We start from the raw sequence: 19,474 nt of genomic DNA on the forward strand, positions 1-19,474 counted from the left end.
AGCAAGGAAACAAAAAAAGTATGAAAATAGTATTATTTTCACAAGGAAACAAGAAAAGTACGAAAAGTACTTTAAAATAATAAAAATAAAAAATAAAATAAAAATAATATTATTTTCGTACTTTTCTTGTTTCCTTGCTTTTGTATGGACTCGTGTGATCTCAGGGTCCTGGGATCAAGCCCCACATCAGGCTCTCTGCTCAGCGGCGAGCCTGCTTCCTCCTTTCTCCCTCTCTGTCTGCTTCTACGCCTATTTGTGATCTCTGTCTGTCAAATAAATAAATAAAGTCTTTTTTTAATTAATTAATTAATTAATTAATAATTAAATGTGCCTTCTGAAAATTTTAAAAAAGTCTTAAAAATACACAATGGAAGAACACCACACATACCTGAGAACAGTAACCTAGAATGACTCACAACAATACACAGTCTGATAAAATTAGAATCTTTAAAAAAAAAGGAAAAAATCCTTTGAATATCTAGAAAAAGCAGACATATGATTTGTAAGGAAACAAATATTCTCAGACTTTGATAACAAAGCTTTATGCCAGAACAAAATGAAATAACATATTAAAGTTACTCAAGGAAGGAAAATATGAACAAAGGATTTTATATCCTGCAACTGACTTAAGAAGGGTACGGGAACACCTCAGTAGCTCAGTCAGTTAAGCATCCCACTCTTGATTTCAACTCAGGTCATGATCTCACAGTTGTGAGATCAAGCCCTATGTCAGGCTCATGCTCAGCACAGAGTCTGCTTAAGATTCTTTCCCTCTCTTCCCCTTGCTCATGCTCATGCTCTCTCCCTCTCTCTCTCTCTCAAATAAATAAGATCTTTAAAAAAAGGATCAAGGGCACAAAAAAATCTATCAAGTTCACATATAAACTATAATCAACACTCAAGAACTCAGGAATATTAATTCCATGTGCTATTCCTGAGCCATTTTTCTAGAAAATGACTTTTAAACAACCAAAGAAACTGGGAAAACATGAGCTATAAGAAGATGGTGATCATTAAGAACATAGTTACCTGAAGAACTAAGTAAATAAGGGCTACCTGAGAGAGAGGATAGTATGCAATAGTTACATGCTACAAGTTACATGGTGCAAGTATTAAAAATGACATCAGCCTTTAAAAATGAGGAATTATGGAGTATTTGAATTCTCTCTTTCCTTGGGTCACTGAGACTAAAGAATAGTAGCATAGAAAAAAGGAGCCATAACTGACAAATTGTAATAGAGAAAACATTAGGTGAAAATCTTTAGGCTTGAAGTTGAAATATAAAGAAGAACTCATAGAGAGCTTATTGTTAAATATGAATTTTACCTTAGTTCTGTTCACTGAAAAGGTCTAACAAAATGAGTACCCTTCAGCATCCACATCATGGTCCTGAAATACACGATCTCACTAAAACAAACCAGCGTATTGGGTCTGGAGAAGAAAATGTACAAAAGAAGGAAGGAACATCTCACAATATCAGACAGCAGGAAACTACCAAAAACTACTGAAGTCATATCAAAAGAACTCTGGAGCCAACTTGAAGAGGTTCTCATTAGCCAAAGATGGGGCAGCTCGAGTTTTAATAGTAATATTAATAGTAATAATTACAACAAACTGAAGTCAATTAAACAAGATTAGGTCCACAAGTTCAGAAGAAGAATCAGTCACCTTTGGAGATGATAAGGGATCAACTCATTATATTGAAAACCAATAGCTAAAACAAAGATTTGAGTCTTTATCCCCTCTTTCCTAATGAAGTATGCTACTGGGTAGAGAAAGGTAGATGAGAAGTTTTTCTTCTTTAACTAAACTAGTACAAACTAGATAATAGTACATAATAAATAATAGAACTAGAATACTACAATTTACAGCCTGAACAATGAATATAGGCATTAAGCACCAATGACTATGAAGAAAACAAAAAAAAGGGCAGGGGAGGAGAAAGAGACATTTTGTGCCTCCTGTAATAATACCAGGCACCATCTCTAGCATTCCAAAGGATCAAACTTAACTCTGGATGTGGCTGCCGATTTACAGAAAATTCAGAAGAACATGTTAAATCAAAGAGGACATTAATATGCAATCAGTAAAATGACTGTGCAAAACTACAAGTCAATGGTCTGGGTTCCTCCTCAATAGACAAACTGTGAGGAAAAGAAAGGGACAGAGGACAAACCCACAGATTAAAAGACACTTTAAAAACCCATTTTAAAAATTAGATAAGAATAATCTGGAGTATTTAGGAATGTACATATAAGTGAGAAAAAAAAAAAAAAACTATGAAAAAACAAAGAAGGGCCAGAAGTGAGGAAAACCATTATTTGCAGCAGTAGGGAGGGGCTCAGGTGTGGCCTGAACTGAGCCCTGGGAAGGAGCCCATAGGATGGCTGGCAAAGTCCCTTTCTTGTCCTGTGTGGTGTGTACCTCATAAAAATTCATCCAGTCATAGTTCTTACTTTTGTGTGATTGTCTATGTTTTGTTGTACCATAAAATGATTTTACAAATATTAGATTTTTATATCAGATTGCTTTTCATAAAGAAGCAACCCAGCCTGCTACAGAGCCTCCATGCTGTAACACTGATCACAGGAAGTCAATGGAAAGTTGTAAAGTGCTTGATGTGACACACTTAGAAAACACACCGAAGGGCAGCTTTAGGAACAGCAGAAGAGTACATTATTCTTGCACAGAAAAAGCAGTAAATTGTTATTTATAGATATCGATAGGAAGAAATCCTTGAGCTTCTATGACTGCCGGGTTTTCAGTCATGCTCCAGGGATAGATAAGAAAGATAAAGTATTTTCCACACATTATTCATTTATAATCAATTATGTAATCTGCAGACAACAAACCCAAGAGTTTATAAATTATTGAAGACGGAAAAGAATGCACTCTATCTTCAAGGCATTGAACTCTTTATGGTAGAAAGCCACAGAAAGCCAACCAAAATGACCTCAAGGATATTTAACAATCCAAAACATTAAACATGATTAAATGTTCTGATGTTCACTATTTATATACATACACACCCAAATGCCAAAGATAAAAGATAAACATTACAATCCATGATACTCAGTCAATGATTTTACTTCAAGACCAACAGCCATAATTCTTTGTATGAAGCCATGAAGGAAGAATATAATGCCCTGAACTCAAATAAACCAACGTCCTGAGGAAAAGCAGCAGACTGACAAGAGTGATAGCTTAGCTATTAAATGGTACATGGTCTCTCAAGTAAAACAGAAATAACTGTAAATCAGCATATACACAGAAAAAAAATCACTACTGCTTAAAGTAAGAATAAAAAGAGACAATTAGAATTAAATAGCATGCTACTGTTTATCAGTTTACAAGAAATCAGGGGAAACACCACAGATGTGGTTAACACTTGCCCTCGGACATTACTCTGTTCTGTGAGCCACAAGGTAGAGAAGAAGCCAAGGTTAAAAGCACCAATAGCCTTCCAGTGGATATCAGGACCATCCACAAGCTTCCAACTGTCTTGACAAACTTTTATTAAAGCTCAAAAGAGCCAAGGAAGGCGGAATGTCCTCACACCTTTCACTCACTTTCATATCTAGATAACTTCTATGCAATTATGAACGTAGGAAAAATTAAAAAAAAAAAAAAAGGAAACAGATGGATCTAATAGAAAAATCAGTCCCAAAACAGAAAATGAGAAAACAAGCTCACTGACTGGCTTTAAAATATAAACTTTTGAGGAAATTTGGAAAGCTGTCTTGATCATTTCACTCACATCGTCCCCGATTCTGTCAACTGGTATTTCTTTCATCTATCCTTCTTTGCTATTCATGTATTTTTCGATTCCACCAGGACCGGCTAATCCCAGGCCCTTCTGGTTTATGTCTGCATCAGGGCCCAGTCCCAACCCTGCCAAAAACCTGTCTTTACTTCCACTTCTCATTGAGAACCCTCCACTTCAAGAAGCTCCTTCTCCTGATGTTCCTATCCCACCCACGCACATACACTAACCTGCAGTGATAACAGTGTTCATGTATCTTTGCTATTCACGCCCTATAGATCCTTCAAAGATTCAATCAAATCTTAATGATCTCACCAAACATTCCATCCGATGCAGTGCTCTCTCAACTCTCAAACAGTTTAGTGATTAGATTCTGTATCATCTTTTCTTATTCAGTTACAGAGGCAATTCTCGGGGCTGAAGGGATCTTAAAATGTATTCAGCCTCATGCTTAAATATACTCAACTGCTCTAGCAAGTGCTTATCCAGATTATGCTTGGATACTTCCACTAATTGTAGTTTTACTACCTCCTGGAAGAGCTCATACTAAGTTTCAACAGCCCTACAATTACAAAGTTCTCTCTTATAATCAGCTTATATCTCTCACCACAGAGCTTCAAACTGTTAGTTAGTATTTTACTTTAGAACCTATACAGAACAAATTAAATCCCTCTTCAATATTCCCAATAATTTAAGATTTTAAGAAGTTTATCTGTTCTCCCACGAATCTCAAGATATATACTATTCCATGTTGTTTTAGCCATTCTGACATCATGTCTTCAAGTTTATTCACTGTCCTAGTAATTATAAGCTGTCTTTGGTTAGTCTAATATTTTAGACATGAGTCAGTCACCCTTAAGGCCAATGACTTAGAAAATGTCAGGACTTTCACCAAGTCCAGACAGTAGGCCAATTTTCACTATAACTCCTTCCTTTTTTTTTCCCCCTCTTCTTTTCATGGCATCCAATATATGCTAATCACATATGTTTAGTCAATCAGGTTCTGAAATACTCCTCTCAAAGTAGTTTTCAATGAATTGCCCATCATACACTTGATTGTTCTAGGCATAGATCAATTTCTTCCAAGAATTTTCCTTCATTGTAATAAATACAAAATTAACAGATTTTTTTTCTCAAAAGGAAATCCTATCAGGGATAGTAACATCTCTTGTAGAAATGCAATATGCTACAAACATCCAGGCACATCATTGGACAGTAGAAATAGGCGTGGAAAAATACCATAGCATGGAAGCATTAGAGGGAGCTCTGTGAGCAATGGCTATGTGGTATTTGAAATTGTGTAGTGATGGGTTTCATCAGCTAAAATTTTTATACTTTCGAATTAACTCATTTTGTAAAATACCATGTCTCTGATCTAATTTCCACTGCTTGCATGATGCCATTCACCTGCAGTGCAGGAAGAAGACCATGACATCTCCCCGGACAGACAAAACACCGTATGCCCAGAAGTTTCAGACCACCCATTTCCATTAATCCTCAGCTGACAACAACTGGTACTGTAAGAGGTCGGTCTCTCTTTGGTTGTTTTTTTGTTTTTGTTTTTGTTTTTTAAGAGCAATTTGCATTTCATTTTACTAATTCTACTCTCCAATTATTACTCTCAATCCATTGCTTGAATTATCTATTGCTCCATAAGAATGACATTTCCTTTGGCTGAGAAACTAGCTTTATCATACTACATTAGCGGTGACAAATCTTACCAAGTGCAAAGTGATGGCTGACTTTCCTGTTTTGGCAGACCAACAGAGGAGGCATAGGGCCAGCACCTGCGGCAATTACTGACAGATTGGCCCAATTGCCACAGCTTTGATGGCAATCTGCATAGGATTATCAGTCACACATTAAACAGCCTCCTTTCAATTCACCAAAACAAATGGTGTCACCAAATCTACCCACACAATTCCCTACTTTCAATAACTCCACTGTTGAATTTCTCTGTCCAATCCAATGATGCATGCCCGCCAAGCTCTGAGATGATGGATGGAGTCGTTAGCGTTTTAGTTTCTACACTGAACCTGAAGCCAAAGCATATGGTCAGACAGATGTTCCAGCAGTGAGCTCTATTTGATTTGCCATGTAGGTGTCCACTTATACTGGACCTTCATAAAAGAACACTAAGTCATAAGTTACAGTCCAACCCTGTTTCAACTCTTTTACACCCTCAGAATTTAAAACATGTTCTGATAACAGAACACTCAGAACATGTTTCACTCTGTATTTCAGCATAGACTAATTATATATTACCCTCACACCTAATCAAATAACTTCAAATGGACAAGATGGACAAAAGGCAGCTAAATGTTTATAGGCTATTGCCATCTATGGCTTGATTAGTAATGCCAGAATGTACCACATACTCACTTTGCCTCGTTTATTATTGAGGTAAACTGCATACACAGTAAATTGGATGGAACTTAACTTCTAACAAATGTATATGCACCCACGGGCCCAACACCCAGTGAATATACATGACATTTACATTACCTCAGGAGTTTCCCCTGTGCACTTCCAGGCCCTCCTCATCACCCACAGTCAAATACTGTTCTGATTTCTATCACATAATTTAGCTTTATTTTTTCTGGTACTTTTTTTTTTACCTATCCCCTTTCCAAAAACATACTATTGCTGAGATTTATCCACATTGGTAACTCATTCTTTGTTATTGCTGAATAACATTCCATTGCTTGAATGAACCACACACTGTTTGCCCATTCTCCTTTTAATGGATATTGGAGCTCTTTACAATTACTGGTTTTTATGAATAAAGCTGTTTTAAACATTCTTACACAAATTATTTTCTGAAAAAATGTCTTTATTTCTATTGTGTAAATGTCTATTTCTATTGTATAAATATTGTGTAAACATTTCTATTGTGTAAATATGGGAGTGGAACTATTGTGTCATGCTAGTTATTTTCTTATATATTCACTTTTTACCACCATCACTTTATTCTTCATATCAGTAAACACTGCAATGAAAGGACATGACTAACATTTTTAACCTAAAAAAATATATATAACCTAACTTTTCTCTTTCCTGTGAGAAAATTATCTGACACTTCTCAAAAAATATAACCAGGTTTTTTATTATTTTATTTCAATATAAACTATACATTAAAATTTCATTTGTGATCTTATTTCCTATAACCCATGTTTACCATAAGCCCTAATTTATAATCCACAAATTCACTACCATGAGGGTTCCTTGAAATCACAAAACAGCACAGTTCTAAAACTTGTTGGAAGCACTGGAAAACATCTGTTCATATGGGAAAAAATTGCAAATCATTAACCTGACAACAAATGTTGTGCTTATATCTGGAATGCATGCTACTTCATTGAGTTTTATGATCAAAAAGGAATTTGGAAATTCTCTCTAAGAGACTAAAGTCTTTATTCTAAGTCCCTTTTCCAACATGAATGAGCTTAACACACCATTTTAAACTATGGCCCAAAAAACCTCATAATTTTACCATATCGCCAGCTTTTTGACATTAAACAGACTTCTAAAAACAGTCATCCATGTTGTTTTACGCATCCCTAGTTCACTGAGCTTGTACAAGGAGGTTAATTTAGGTAATGTATTTTGTCATTGTTTTCTAAATATCTAGAGTGAATGACCTAATGTTTAGACTCGGTAATTATATTGAGATCTTACAGGAAAGAACACTCCCTAAAGATACATCCAAAAACCACTGTGATATATACCTTATGAATTACCCAAGGTTAGCTGAGGGAACTCAAGTGTTTGCTTTTGTGCACTCTATTTTTTTAATTTACCTAATAATTTGTATGTCATTTTAAACAATAAAAAATGACTGACAAATCAATTGTGAGCTAAAGATAATAAGTGAGAGATTTATCTTTTTAAATGTATTTCCATACATAAATTATTTTATTTATTTATTTGTTTATTTTAGACAGAGGGAGAGAAAACAGGGAGCAGGGGAGGGGGAGAGGGAGAGAATTTTTAAGCAGCCACCTCACTGAGCATAGAGTCAGACATGGGCTCAATCTCACAACTCTGAGATCATGAACTGAGCCCAAACCAAGAGTCAGATGCTTAAAGGACTAAACTACCCAGGTACCTCTCCATATATAAATTATTTTAAATGTCAAATGCTATCAGGTATTATGGTTAAAGTATTTGTAGTATATCATTTTTCCTTTAAAACAGGTATTTGGCTGCTTTTCTGTTCTTTGGTGTTTTACCCCATATTTAAGCATTTATTAACTGACACAAATACTGTATAATGTAAGTGATTTGAAAAACATAAAAAGTCGATCGCCATTTTTTAATGACACCTACCATGGCAAGTATAACAGCTACTCCACTACCCCATTACTTCTGTGACAGGATGCAGTGTCCTTTCATTTTGGGTTGCTTCTAATACATTCTCAGTACTGTCCACAGGTATTTTCAGCAACTGTTCTCACAATGGTAGTTAATTTCAGGGGCCATTTTTACCCATACAAAACGAGTAACATAAACAATTTCACAGTCTTACATCAAACAATAAGGTCATGAAGGCCATGTCTCAGGTCATTAAAAGATAATGCAAAGACCTAGTTTAACGTCTTATAGCTGAAAGGGATCTTAGTTTCTACCCACATCTCTGTTCATAGATAAGGAACTTATCTATAAAATAGACTCAATAGTTCAATGAATTCTCTAAGTACATACACTTAAGTGGGTTGGAAGGGTTAAAAGTTTCAAATTAAAGTTAGAAGTAACAGTTCGGCATCTTGATTTCTTGTAGTCATTCTGCACCAAGTAAACAAGACTTGACATCAATTTTTATGAGTTGACTTGCAGATTCATTATGGAATCCAGATTCTTTCTGCTTTATTATATTTCTACCACTTTATTTATTTTTTTTAAAGATTTTATTTATTTATTTGACAGAGATCACAAGTAGACAGAGAGGCAGGCAGAGAGAGAGGACAAAGCAGGCTCCCCGCTGAACAGAGAGCGCGATGCAGGGCTAGATCCCAGGACGCTGGGATCACGACCTGAACCGAAGGCAGAGGCTTTAACCCACTGAGCCAAGCAGGCGCCCCTATTTCTACCACTTTAAATCACTGGCCACATTCAGAGTGATTCACTATATATTTATATAAAATAACTAGTCTCAATTCATTTGAAAATATCCCTCAACTAAGTAATGGACAGTTTTCAATATTAAACACAAAGAAGGTAGATTTAAAAAAATGGCTTAAGTTAATTTAAGTGGTATTACTGAGAAAGTAGAAAAGCTTTTTTAAACAATAAGGCAAATATGTTAACTGCTGAGGAACTGGGTAATCTCACTGTCAAAACAGAAGAAAAATACCCAAATTCACCTTAGGATGTGTAAAGAGGAGAAAAAGGAAAGCAGATTAGATGTTTAACAGAATTATTTTTTATCTCTCATCTTTCTTTGGAAAATGACAGAAGGAATATTTTTTAAAACTATTCTGAAATAGGCCAATCCACAAAGTAGGAAACAAACAATAAATGAGCAGCATTTTGACTGCAACCCACTCAGACCAGCAGGGCCAGAAAGTCTTTGTTGCCACAAGGCAGCTGGTGTCTGAGTATACAAAACCCTTTTATTTCAATGCCACATTAAATCCTGGGGCATAAAACCAGAGGCAGACTACAGAGTCTCTAGTTCTCCAATACAAGACTGTACGGATCACAACTAAAGTCAAATGCCAACTAAAGTTCCCACCTAAATAAGAAAAATTAACTGAAGAGGAAAAAATGTCTAAAAATTGTTTATTTAGTCTGAGAGAGAGAAAGAGGGATTCCGACTTCATGTTTAGCTGATGAAATGGCTGCATATTATATAGTACCCTCTCTATAAATAATTATCTTTTTTTTTTAAGATTTTATATATTTATTTGACAGACAGAAATAGCAAGAGAGGGAACACAAGCAGGGGGAACGGGAGAGGGAGAAACAGGCTTCATACTGAACAGGGAGCCTGATGTGGAACTCGATCCCAGGATCCTGGGATCATTACCTGAGCCAAAGGCAGATGCTTAAGGACTGAGCCACCCAGGCACCCCTATAAATAATTATCTTGTATTTCAATGTCTATAGAGGAAATCTGCATAATCACAAAAAAAAAAAAAAAAAAATAGGGGCTTCGTTTCCTTTTCACATATTCAGGATGATATCCCAATACCTGCAAATCAAATGAATTACAAAAATAGTGATAATTAAGTCTATGAGTATATGGGTTATGACATCCAAGGAGACATGAGGATTTGGTAAGAAATTTATAACCTCTAGTACAATATTAGATACTCTACTAGGTATGACTTAAAAAATCATTTATTATAATCATGACCCCAACCCCCCACAACCTAATGATTATCCCCAACACGAATTTCACCTCTTAAAAAGATGGTAAAATGAATGCTGAGGTCTATGTCCAAAAAACTATGCTAATCTTACAAAGATTTTTCTCTTTTGGTCCCTATTGACAGTCTCGGGAATTTAGTTCTAACCAATTAAATCCCTTCCTTCATTCTGATGCAAATGGCACACCAAAATAAGAAGTGCTCAGGGAATATTATTACATACCTTCTAGCCTCAAATATTTAGCTCAACAGCGGTCTTTCCTTGGGCCAGTCTCCTGACTTTAGAGCTGCTCTCAGCCCCTCCTGCCCCTACCCTTAGTGCTCCAGGACTGGCAGATACTCTCTGAAGACATGGCACATGATCTCTGAGTCTTTCAAAGCTTTCTGTGATGTACCCTTTACATTTCTCCAACATATGCTAAATTGTAATTCATTAAATACATATTTACTGAGGATTTAATATGTGCAAAGCAAATGTTTGGACCTCATTTGTTATTAACCCTTGTACACAAAAGTTCTAAAAAAAATTTAATTGGCCCTCTTCCAATTCATATTTCCAGAAGTACTCCCAAAGGTTTCTTAAACTATTTTTCAAATGTACCAGAGTATGACAGTTCCTACTTAAGTGACATGCTCTTATAAGTTGAGTTTTCAAAACATTAAATGAGGAAATTTTCATTTTTTCCTACTTTGAATGGGTTTAGAAAAAAAATTATTTTTACAGTCATACATAACTTTAGAGAAACATCAGGTTTCACTAAAACTAACCCAAATATTTATTAACTATGTACTGTCATCTACTTTATTCATCTTCTCAAAACGGAAATATCTGAGATGAATCTGCTGTCAATTAAAACAAACCTACACAAGAGAACTTGTCTCTCTCTCTCACACACACACACAGGAATGACACCAGAAGCAGTACTCTGTGATTTTTTAAAAATCAAGTGTAACCGTTGGTTCAGCTGTCCACTTGGCCTTACCTGCAGCCATAACTTGTTATGCACAGCATCTCTCCCCGTAGCAATACACTGAAATGTAGCATTCTGCCCTGCATTGACCTCCACGTCCCCCAGACGGAGAAAATGAGGAGATTTATCTGTGAAGGCAGAAAAGAAATATATTATTTTCACATGAAGAAAACATGCCGTGTGACTTTTTCCCAAGAGAATAATGATAATAGTTTTACCTTTGGCCAACACGAATACCATATGGAAGAAAATGGAGTTTTCTTTGTGATGAGATACAACCCCCACTCACAATCCTCTCGCCCCCTCATAACTGCTAGAGCATTGTTGTATACAGAGACAGCAGTCAATAACTACTGCTCACGGTTGGCCACAGCATGTTGTGTATGGGTGATAATAAAACAGTGACACATCAAAGAAAGCAAAAGAGGTCAAATAATCACTGAAAAGGAATCACTCAAACAGGCATAAATCAGAGCATAATAGAAAAGTATAATGAAAACATACAATGATATCTAACATTCTGACGTAGACATGGTTGTCAAACTATTAATTTACAACTTAACCAGTGAGATCGTCTCTCTTTCAAAAAAAGAATTTTTTTCAATAGCTGTAATTCTCTAGTACTTCAAAGAACAAGAGAATATTTTCGTTTCTCTCAAATGAAATATCTGCTTCACCGTTGCTAAATCTACTTCTTATTCCTTCATAGTTGGAAGGAAGTTACCCTAAAGCAGTATCAGACCAACAAAAACTGATGACTGTAATCAAAACCTACATGACTTATGTAACTCTCAAATTAGTGTTCTCTACAATTACCCTTTAAAACTGAAGTTTACTGATGTTTTCAACAGAAAGAAAGTAAATATACACAGGAAAAGTTAAGCCTCGATAAGGAAAAGCAAGCTCATAGAGGACCATATCACAGTAAAACTGTCACTGTGCTTAATTCCTATTTTTATTTGTTTACTTCTGAGAGCCTTTCTTTTACATTGCTCTTCCAGTAAGTGTAAACAAACAGTAGACAAAAACATCACGCTCATATACTAATGGACTGGAAGAATTTATGAGCAAACCAACTTGAACTTTGAATGAGATGATTTTGCTCCTCTTTTTCTTAGAATGTACTGAATGGAATCACCTGTTTGACCCTTGCCCGCTACCTCTTTCTGCAGCACCTCGTCTTGGTGTAGCCTTTAAAAAGGGAAATGCTTGAACTAGAACAGTGGTTCTCAAATCGTGAACTCAAAGCCGGCAGCTGCAGCACCACCAGGGAACTTATCACAAGGGTAAATTTTCCAGCCCCACCCCAGACTTACTGAATCACCACCAAGGCCACCAAGAGGCCACACAAACCGTGATCTGCTACTTCTGTAGGAGATGCTGATGCACAATGGGGTGTAACAAGCTCTCAAAAGGAGCACAGCCATGGCCGCTGGCATAGTGCTCCCCCCTCCACCCCATTCACAGTGCTTACAGTATGTGAGAAAATTTCCACCGGGAGGATTACTGAACAGATCATCTAGAATTCATGGGCCCTGTAAAATACTAATGTTGGGAGATATAGGTAAAGTCTGAATTTATGCCACCTGTTTTATGTCTGGCTAGACTGAATGCATGTAACAAATGTCTTTCAGGAAATGTGATGTACACACAAAAATTAGTCACACCATCTGAAGATGAACCAATGGGCATCTAAGGACAACAAAACCATGTGTTCATCCACTGAGCTCTTTGTTTTGTTTGCTTTTTATCATCTTGTTGTTTCATATGGATTAACCAGAAACTTATTATAAAAAATTTAGTCTGAAGCTTGGAGTATGGCAAACTAATTCATTCTCTTCCCTTCAACTTCCTTTTTTTTTTTTTTTTTTAAAGATTTCATTTATTTATTTGAGAGAGAGCACACATGAATGAGGGGAGGGAAAGAAGGAGAGGGGGAAGTAGACGCCACACTGAGTAGGGAGCCCAATTTGGGGTTCAATCCCAGGACCCTGGGCTCATGACCTGAGCTAAAGTCAGACACTTAACTGACTGAGCCACCCAGGTGCCCCTTTCCTTCAACTTTCAACTGAGCATGTCACATGTTAGTAAGGTTTCAGTTAGTTTCCTTTCAGTTGAGCTCTAATTTGTTATTCTTCTTTGCTTTCCTAGACTACTTAATAAAACCAAAAGATGGAGTCTGCCCTATCTAGAGTTTCATTTAAATTTGCATTTTGTTTTCTATAATTAAATAATTAAAAGAACTCTTCAGTATGTGTACAATTGCTTACAATTCTGAAAACGATTTGAATCAAAAATTCTAGAAATACTTCAGTGTTCTTTTAAAACTGAACGGAAGGTTAGGACTAACAACAAAAGAGACAGCCACAACCAAGTGATAAACAGACAACAGTCACTGCCAATATAAAACAAGTGTTGAAAGGACATAGAAAAATACAAATCTTAATCACAACCTACCACAGGGATAGCTTAGCACTTGGATGTCATCAATGGCAATATAACCACTCCTCCCTCCTGAGACTTCAGCTTCAAATATTACCTGTCAGGAAGAAATCGAAAACATTTACAATCATTTTTAAGGAATTTTCACAGTAAAAGAAGAATAACTAAGTAAAAGAAGAATAGGCACACTTAGGAAAATTAAATTTGAGTTTTATCCTGTAAGAATTAAAAATTTATTTTATACTGTAAAGTAATTTCCTAAATCTTATTCAGTGAGCAAACAAAAACATTATTGAGGTCGAGCAGCTAAAAAAATTATTCAAGCAATTGTTACTATGTGTTAGAATTCCTGAATGGGCATCATCTGGGCAGAATGAATAGGCAATACAGCTAATCTCATATCCCTGAATTTTCTCTTATTGATTTTCTCCATTTTTGTTATCTATTTAAAGTACAATGAACACATACAATGTATCAGGCAGTAGTGAAAATACCAAATGATCTACTTTTCTTTTTTTACCTTATTTTTTAAAAGATTTTGTTTATTTATCTGACAGAGAGAGACACAGCGAGAGAGGGAACACAAGCAGGGGGAGTGGGAGAAGGAGAAGCAGGCTTCCTGCAGAGCAAGGAACCTGACAGGGCTTGATCCCAGGACCCCAGGATCCTGACCTGAGCAGAAGGCAGATGCTTAACAACTGAGCCACCCACGTGCCTCCTACACCCCCTATACCCACTACACTTTTAAATAGCTAAACCTTCAAAGACAGAGACCATCGGCTAGATTAGCAGTATTCCAGGCAATAGGAACAATGTACAGTGGAATAGAACAGAGGTGTGTTTGGGGGGAGCCAAATGAATGTCATCTGTATGGCTACAAAGGTTCAAAAGGGAAGAGGTACGATTAGAGAGCTAGGCATGGAAGACCTTAAATACCATTGGACTAAAATCAGGAATACATTCTGTCGATAATTCCACATTAATAAATATTAAACACAAACGTTTCCATATTTACATATAAGCTCACATTACAAAGTTCTGTTGTTACAATCGATAGAAAAGCTTCATATAGCCTTTGATTTTTTTTAATAATATGTAGTGTGACTTTTCAAGAGAAACCATATTTAGCATGCCACATTTCAACATTTTATTTGACTATGGCCTCCTTTATTCATGGAGATACATAGATTAGAGTATTCTGCAAAACATTTGGGAAATGTGCTGGAAATTAATGTTTAAAGTAGCAATATAGTATATTAGAAATATATATGCCTGTAAGGTGGAGGATGGACTAAAAGAAACCAAGACTGGAAACAGTTAAGCAATGTGCTAGTAGGAGTGGACATAGAGAGATATAAACAAAAAGGAAAGATAAAAATAATGTTACAGATATAGATAAAATAAAATTTTTTGGCTTGTGAGTTATGGTAAAATACAGGGCAATTCTAACTCCAGGCTTGCAACACTAGGTGAATGGTACTATCAGAGTCCCTAACCAGAACTAGTGATACAGAAAAAGGTACAAATTTTAGGGAGAAGAAAACTAAGCACATTTCAAATCTGATTTGCCTAAGGTACATATGGGGTAAAGGCTTACAGCATAACTGGACAAACATATCTCAAAAATAAGAGATAGATCCACAATAAAGCCATAGATTTGGAAGTCATCATCATGGAAATGAGTTATAGATTTACAAGTTAACATGATTAGTGAATAAGATGGCACTGGAGAAAACCACTGAAATGGAAAGCAGCAATACAACAGCAGAAGTAAAGCCAACAAAGTATGATTCAGACATAATGTCCAAGGAAAGAAGAGAAGTATCAGGAGTTTTGAGGCAGGTCAACACTCCCACAAAAAAAAAAAAAAAGAAGAAGAAGCTTGGAAAGTAATAACTGTAACTTTAAAATATCAGATATCTGTATAAACAATGGCATTTAGATGAACACAAATTTTAGGAGGACAGAGCCTCTCCAATGTGACCCCTGATCTTCGGCCATGTCTCCTTTCCCATAGGAATTATTTGCCAATTCCAGGATCAGGGTGTGGTTCTAGCTTAGCACAGACAGCAGGTCCTCTGCTGGGAGAGTATAAACAGTAACCCTTGCTGTGCAGCACTTCGGAAATTTGAAAGTCTAGATTAAAAAAAAAAAAAAATATTGGCTGTGGCAAAAAATATGAAATGTAGGGGAGAGGTCAAGAAAAACTAAATTGGAATTAACCATTAGGAGTTTTCTGGTAATGTTTGGCAGACAGTTTTGCCAAATGGAAGGGGTAGAAGATTGAGTGACTGAGTTGATAGTGACTAACATTCACTGAACACTTACTATTTACAAGAGACTATCCTAAGCTAGCATGCACATCATCACACTCACATATGTCATTCTCTCTCTCATCTCTCCTATCACCCAGACACAGACACACAGACACACAAACACACACACTTAATCCTCACTACAATCATATAAGGTTAGTATTATTTTCATCCTTAATTTAAAGAAAAGTTAAGTAACTGGACCAAAGTTGTAACCATTAACAAGTGGTGGGGCCAGGAAAGAGCTGAGCCCAACTGCCTCCAGCTTCTATTGTTCCATCAATTTTACTACACTGTCAAGATAAAGAACCAAATGCAGAGAGAGCATTTCTTTTTTTTTTTTTCTTCTTTTAAAATTTAATATATTTTTTTTCAGTGTTCCAAAATTCATTGTTTATGCACCACACCCTGTGCTCCATGCAATACGTGCCCTCCATAATACCCACCACCAGGCTCACCCAGATCCCAATTCCCCCTCCAAAACCCTGTTTGTTTCTCAGAGTCCATAGTCTCTCATGATTAGTCTCTCTTTCCAATTTCCCCCAATTCACTTCTCTTCTCCATTTTCCATGTCATCCATGTTATTCCTTATGCTCCACAAGTAAGTGAAACCATATGATAACTGACTGAGAGCATTTCTTTTAAACAGGCTTTAAATTTCTTTAGAAAGTCTAAAAAGTTAAACTTTAACGATTAACATCATTTCAAATAGTACTTCCTTTAAACATTATACTGACTAGATAGCAGTATCATCAACATTACACACTTTCCACTGTCTTCCTATATTCCTATACCCACCCCAAAGCCAATACCCAGGGGACACAGTAGACCAGGTGGCTGGTTGGTCTCCCATCCATCCGTTCCCATCACAAACCTTCCCCTGTGATACTTCATTCTTACTTTGTTTGTCCTTTATGATTACTGATGTCACTGGCATAAGCTGAAGCTGAGAAGGAGAACGGGGTCTTTGTGGGAAGAGAAATACTTCACAATGAAGGATGGCAAATCTATGAACACAGAAATGTGTGTATATGCCTGTGCAAGCACACATGTGATTTACATTTCATGTAAGTATATCTGAAATGAAAACGATTGTCATGCCACTCTCCACATATTGGAACAAAGGCTTAGCAAGAAATAGAGGTGAGAATCAGAGATGTTAAATAAAGTGTAACTTGGAGTGGCTGTGGTAGAAGTCCCTTTCCTGGTGCTGAAAAAACTTGTACTTGACTCCCAACTCTCCTGTTTACAGATTCTTGAGCAAATCCTATAACCTTTTGCAGCCAAATCCCAAGTCCTTATCATGGATATAATGCAACTTTCATTATAGAGTTTTATGAGAAGTAGACAATAACAGATGTGAAAGTGCTATATATCCCCAAAGGTAAGCTCATCCACACTATTAATTAATGTGTGAGATTTGTGTAAGTGTATCCAACGAAAATAAGTTTTACTTGCTTGAACAGTAGTTCAGGAGAAGGGAAGGTAGAGAATGAAAAAGTCAGAAAACTGTTTTTGAAGAAAAAAACTACATTTTTTAATGAATGGACCACATATTTGTGTAATTAATCATTGTTGGTTATTTCACTTCCTTTGTAGTCAACATTAAATTATTTTAATTTCTTAAGTTTATCTTAGTTTTACTTTCTCCAATTGTTCTACTTCCTTTGCTTCATATAGGTGATAAGCTTATATATGTTTACTCCACCTCCTGAGACAAAGTTTCTTACTTGTTCATTTAAATGAGCTTTTATTCTGGACAATAAATTTAGGCCTGGATTTAAAAGAGGAGCAAAAGAATCGGTCCTTTATTAGAGAAAAGAAGTGTTTCTGTTTTTAGTGACCTCATTTTCTCTGCTAAGTGTTGTATTTGCCTCATTAACAAGAGCTGGAGGAAATTTCTAAGATCAGATTCCTTTACTATGAAGGATCTAATCAGCTTTATCACTTCAATGGAGCCCTCACCTTATAAGGCTCTTGTGTCCAGTCAGGAGAAACAAATCGCAGTAACTTAATTACGCAAAGCTTGCTTGAGCAAACGCTCAGGTCACATCTAATGTCTGGTGTCAGGTAGTCAACCAGGGCTTCCCACAAGAAGAGAGCAAAGGAAGCCATACCAGATGTCAACTTTCACCTATCCAAGAGGCCAGCCTGGGAGCAGAGTGGACGGACTCTGCTTTGCATGCTGTTTTCACTCCACTCCATTACCTGAAATACTGAAGGTAATGATTCCAATCAAATTTTTGCTACTCTAGCAACATTCTTGGATTGTTAACTAAATAAGTGAAGTAAGGCTGAATTAAAATAGGGGAAAAGGCTAACCCTAAAGAACAAGAACTTCATCCTTTAGCAAACTGAATTAATGCAGAGAATGTACCTCATATAAAGGAAAGCTGAACTCGAAGTCAGGAACCCTGTGATCTAATTGCTATCACCTGTAACACAAGCAACTGATTTAACTGGGTCTTCCTCCTTCCTCCCCTCATCTGGCCCATACTGGACTTGCTTACATCACAAGTTTGAGGTGAAGACTGAATGATATATGCACAATGATTAAATGATACATGAAATACATGTAAAATAAGATATTAGGGATATGAGAAAAATCTGGAGGAAAATACCCATAGCTTCGTCCTTAATTTTCTTTCAATATTATCAGTGTTAAGAGTATAGACCCCAAAGTCAGAGATATTATCTTACTTTTTTTTTTTTAAAGATTTTATTTATTTATTTGACAGAGAGACAGTGAGAGAGGGAAGACAAGCAGAGAAGCAGGAGCCAGAAAACCAGGCTTCCCGCTGATCAGGGAGCCTGACATGGGACTCGGGACTCGGTTCTAGGACTCTGGGATCATGACCAGAGCCGAAGGCAGGTACTTAATGACTGACCACCCAGATGCCCCTAGTTTACTTTTTTTAAGGGTAACTTTAAATTATGAAAAAAATGTATGTAAAGTTGTGCCTGAAATTACCTTTGCAACTTTGTATATAAAATTACTTTGGTGACTTATGTAAAATCTAAGCCTCAATTTCTTTTCTTTTTTTTTTTTTTTTTAAGATTTTGTTTATTTATTTGAGAGAAAGAGAGACAGAGACAGAGATAGCAAGAGAGAACAAGCAGAGAGGGAGAGGGAGAAGCAGGCTCCCTGATGAGCAGGGTGCCCAACATGGGGTTGGATCCTAGGACCCCAAGATCATGACCCGAGCCAAAGGCAGACGGTTAATTGACTGAGCCACCCAAAAGAGAAACTGTTAGTAACCACATCAGGGCTTAAGGAAAGATTAAATGAGATATGCACGTGAAATATTTAGCACAGCCCCTGGCACACAGTAAGTGAACTAGGTTAAGGAGCACTATCATGGGAGAAAGCGTCCATAAAGAACATATGTAATAAAGTGAAATTTCTTCTCTTTCCCTTCTCTTTTTCATAAAAAACTTTACCCTCTGCTCCAATTTGGGGGAAAAAAGTAGAGACACCTGGCTGGCTCAGTCATAAAGCATGTGACTCTTGATCTTGGGGGTTGTAAGTTGAAGCCCCATGTTGGGTGTAGAGATTATTTAAAAATAATTTTTTTTAAATGTGGATATACTATATATTATGAACAGAAGTAT

At 36.4% G+C, this 19,474-nt stretch overlaps 1 protein-coding gene across 5 annotated transcripts in view; it reads right to left on the minus strand.

Moving 5' to 3' along the window:
- The window catches only part of PTPRK (protein tyrosine phosphatase receptor type K), a 554,520-nt gene that overhangs the window by 264,764 nt on the left and 270,282 nt on the right, over positions 1-19,474 (minus strand). For all 5 annotated transcript variants that reach the window (XM_059400696.1, XM_059400693.1, XM_059400695.1 and 2 more), the window contains exons 4-5: positions 13,563-13,644; positions 11,118-11,233 (exon numbers count right to left, since the gene is read on the minus strand). In XM_059400696.1, the coding sequence (XP_059256679.1) occupies positions 11,118-11,233; positions 13,563-13,644 (198 nt within the window). The remainder of the gene's footprint in view (positions 1-11,117; positions 11,234-13,562; positions 13,645-19,474) is intronic.

The sequence above is a fragment of the Mustela nigripes genome, chromosome 5 (assembly GCF_022355385.1).
Source record: "Mustela nigripes isolate SB6536 chromosome 5, MUSNIG.SB6536, whole genome shotgun sequence".
In the NCBI taxonomy this organism is placed as follows: domain Eukaryota; kingdom Metazoa; phylum Chordata; class Mammalia; order Carnivora; family Mustelidae; genus Mustela; species Mustela nigripes.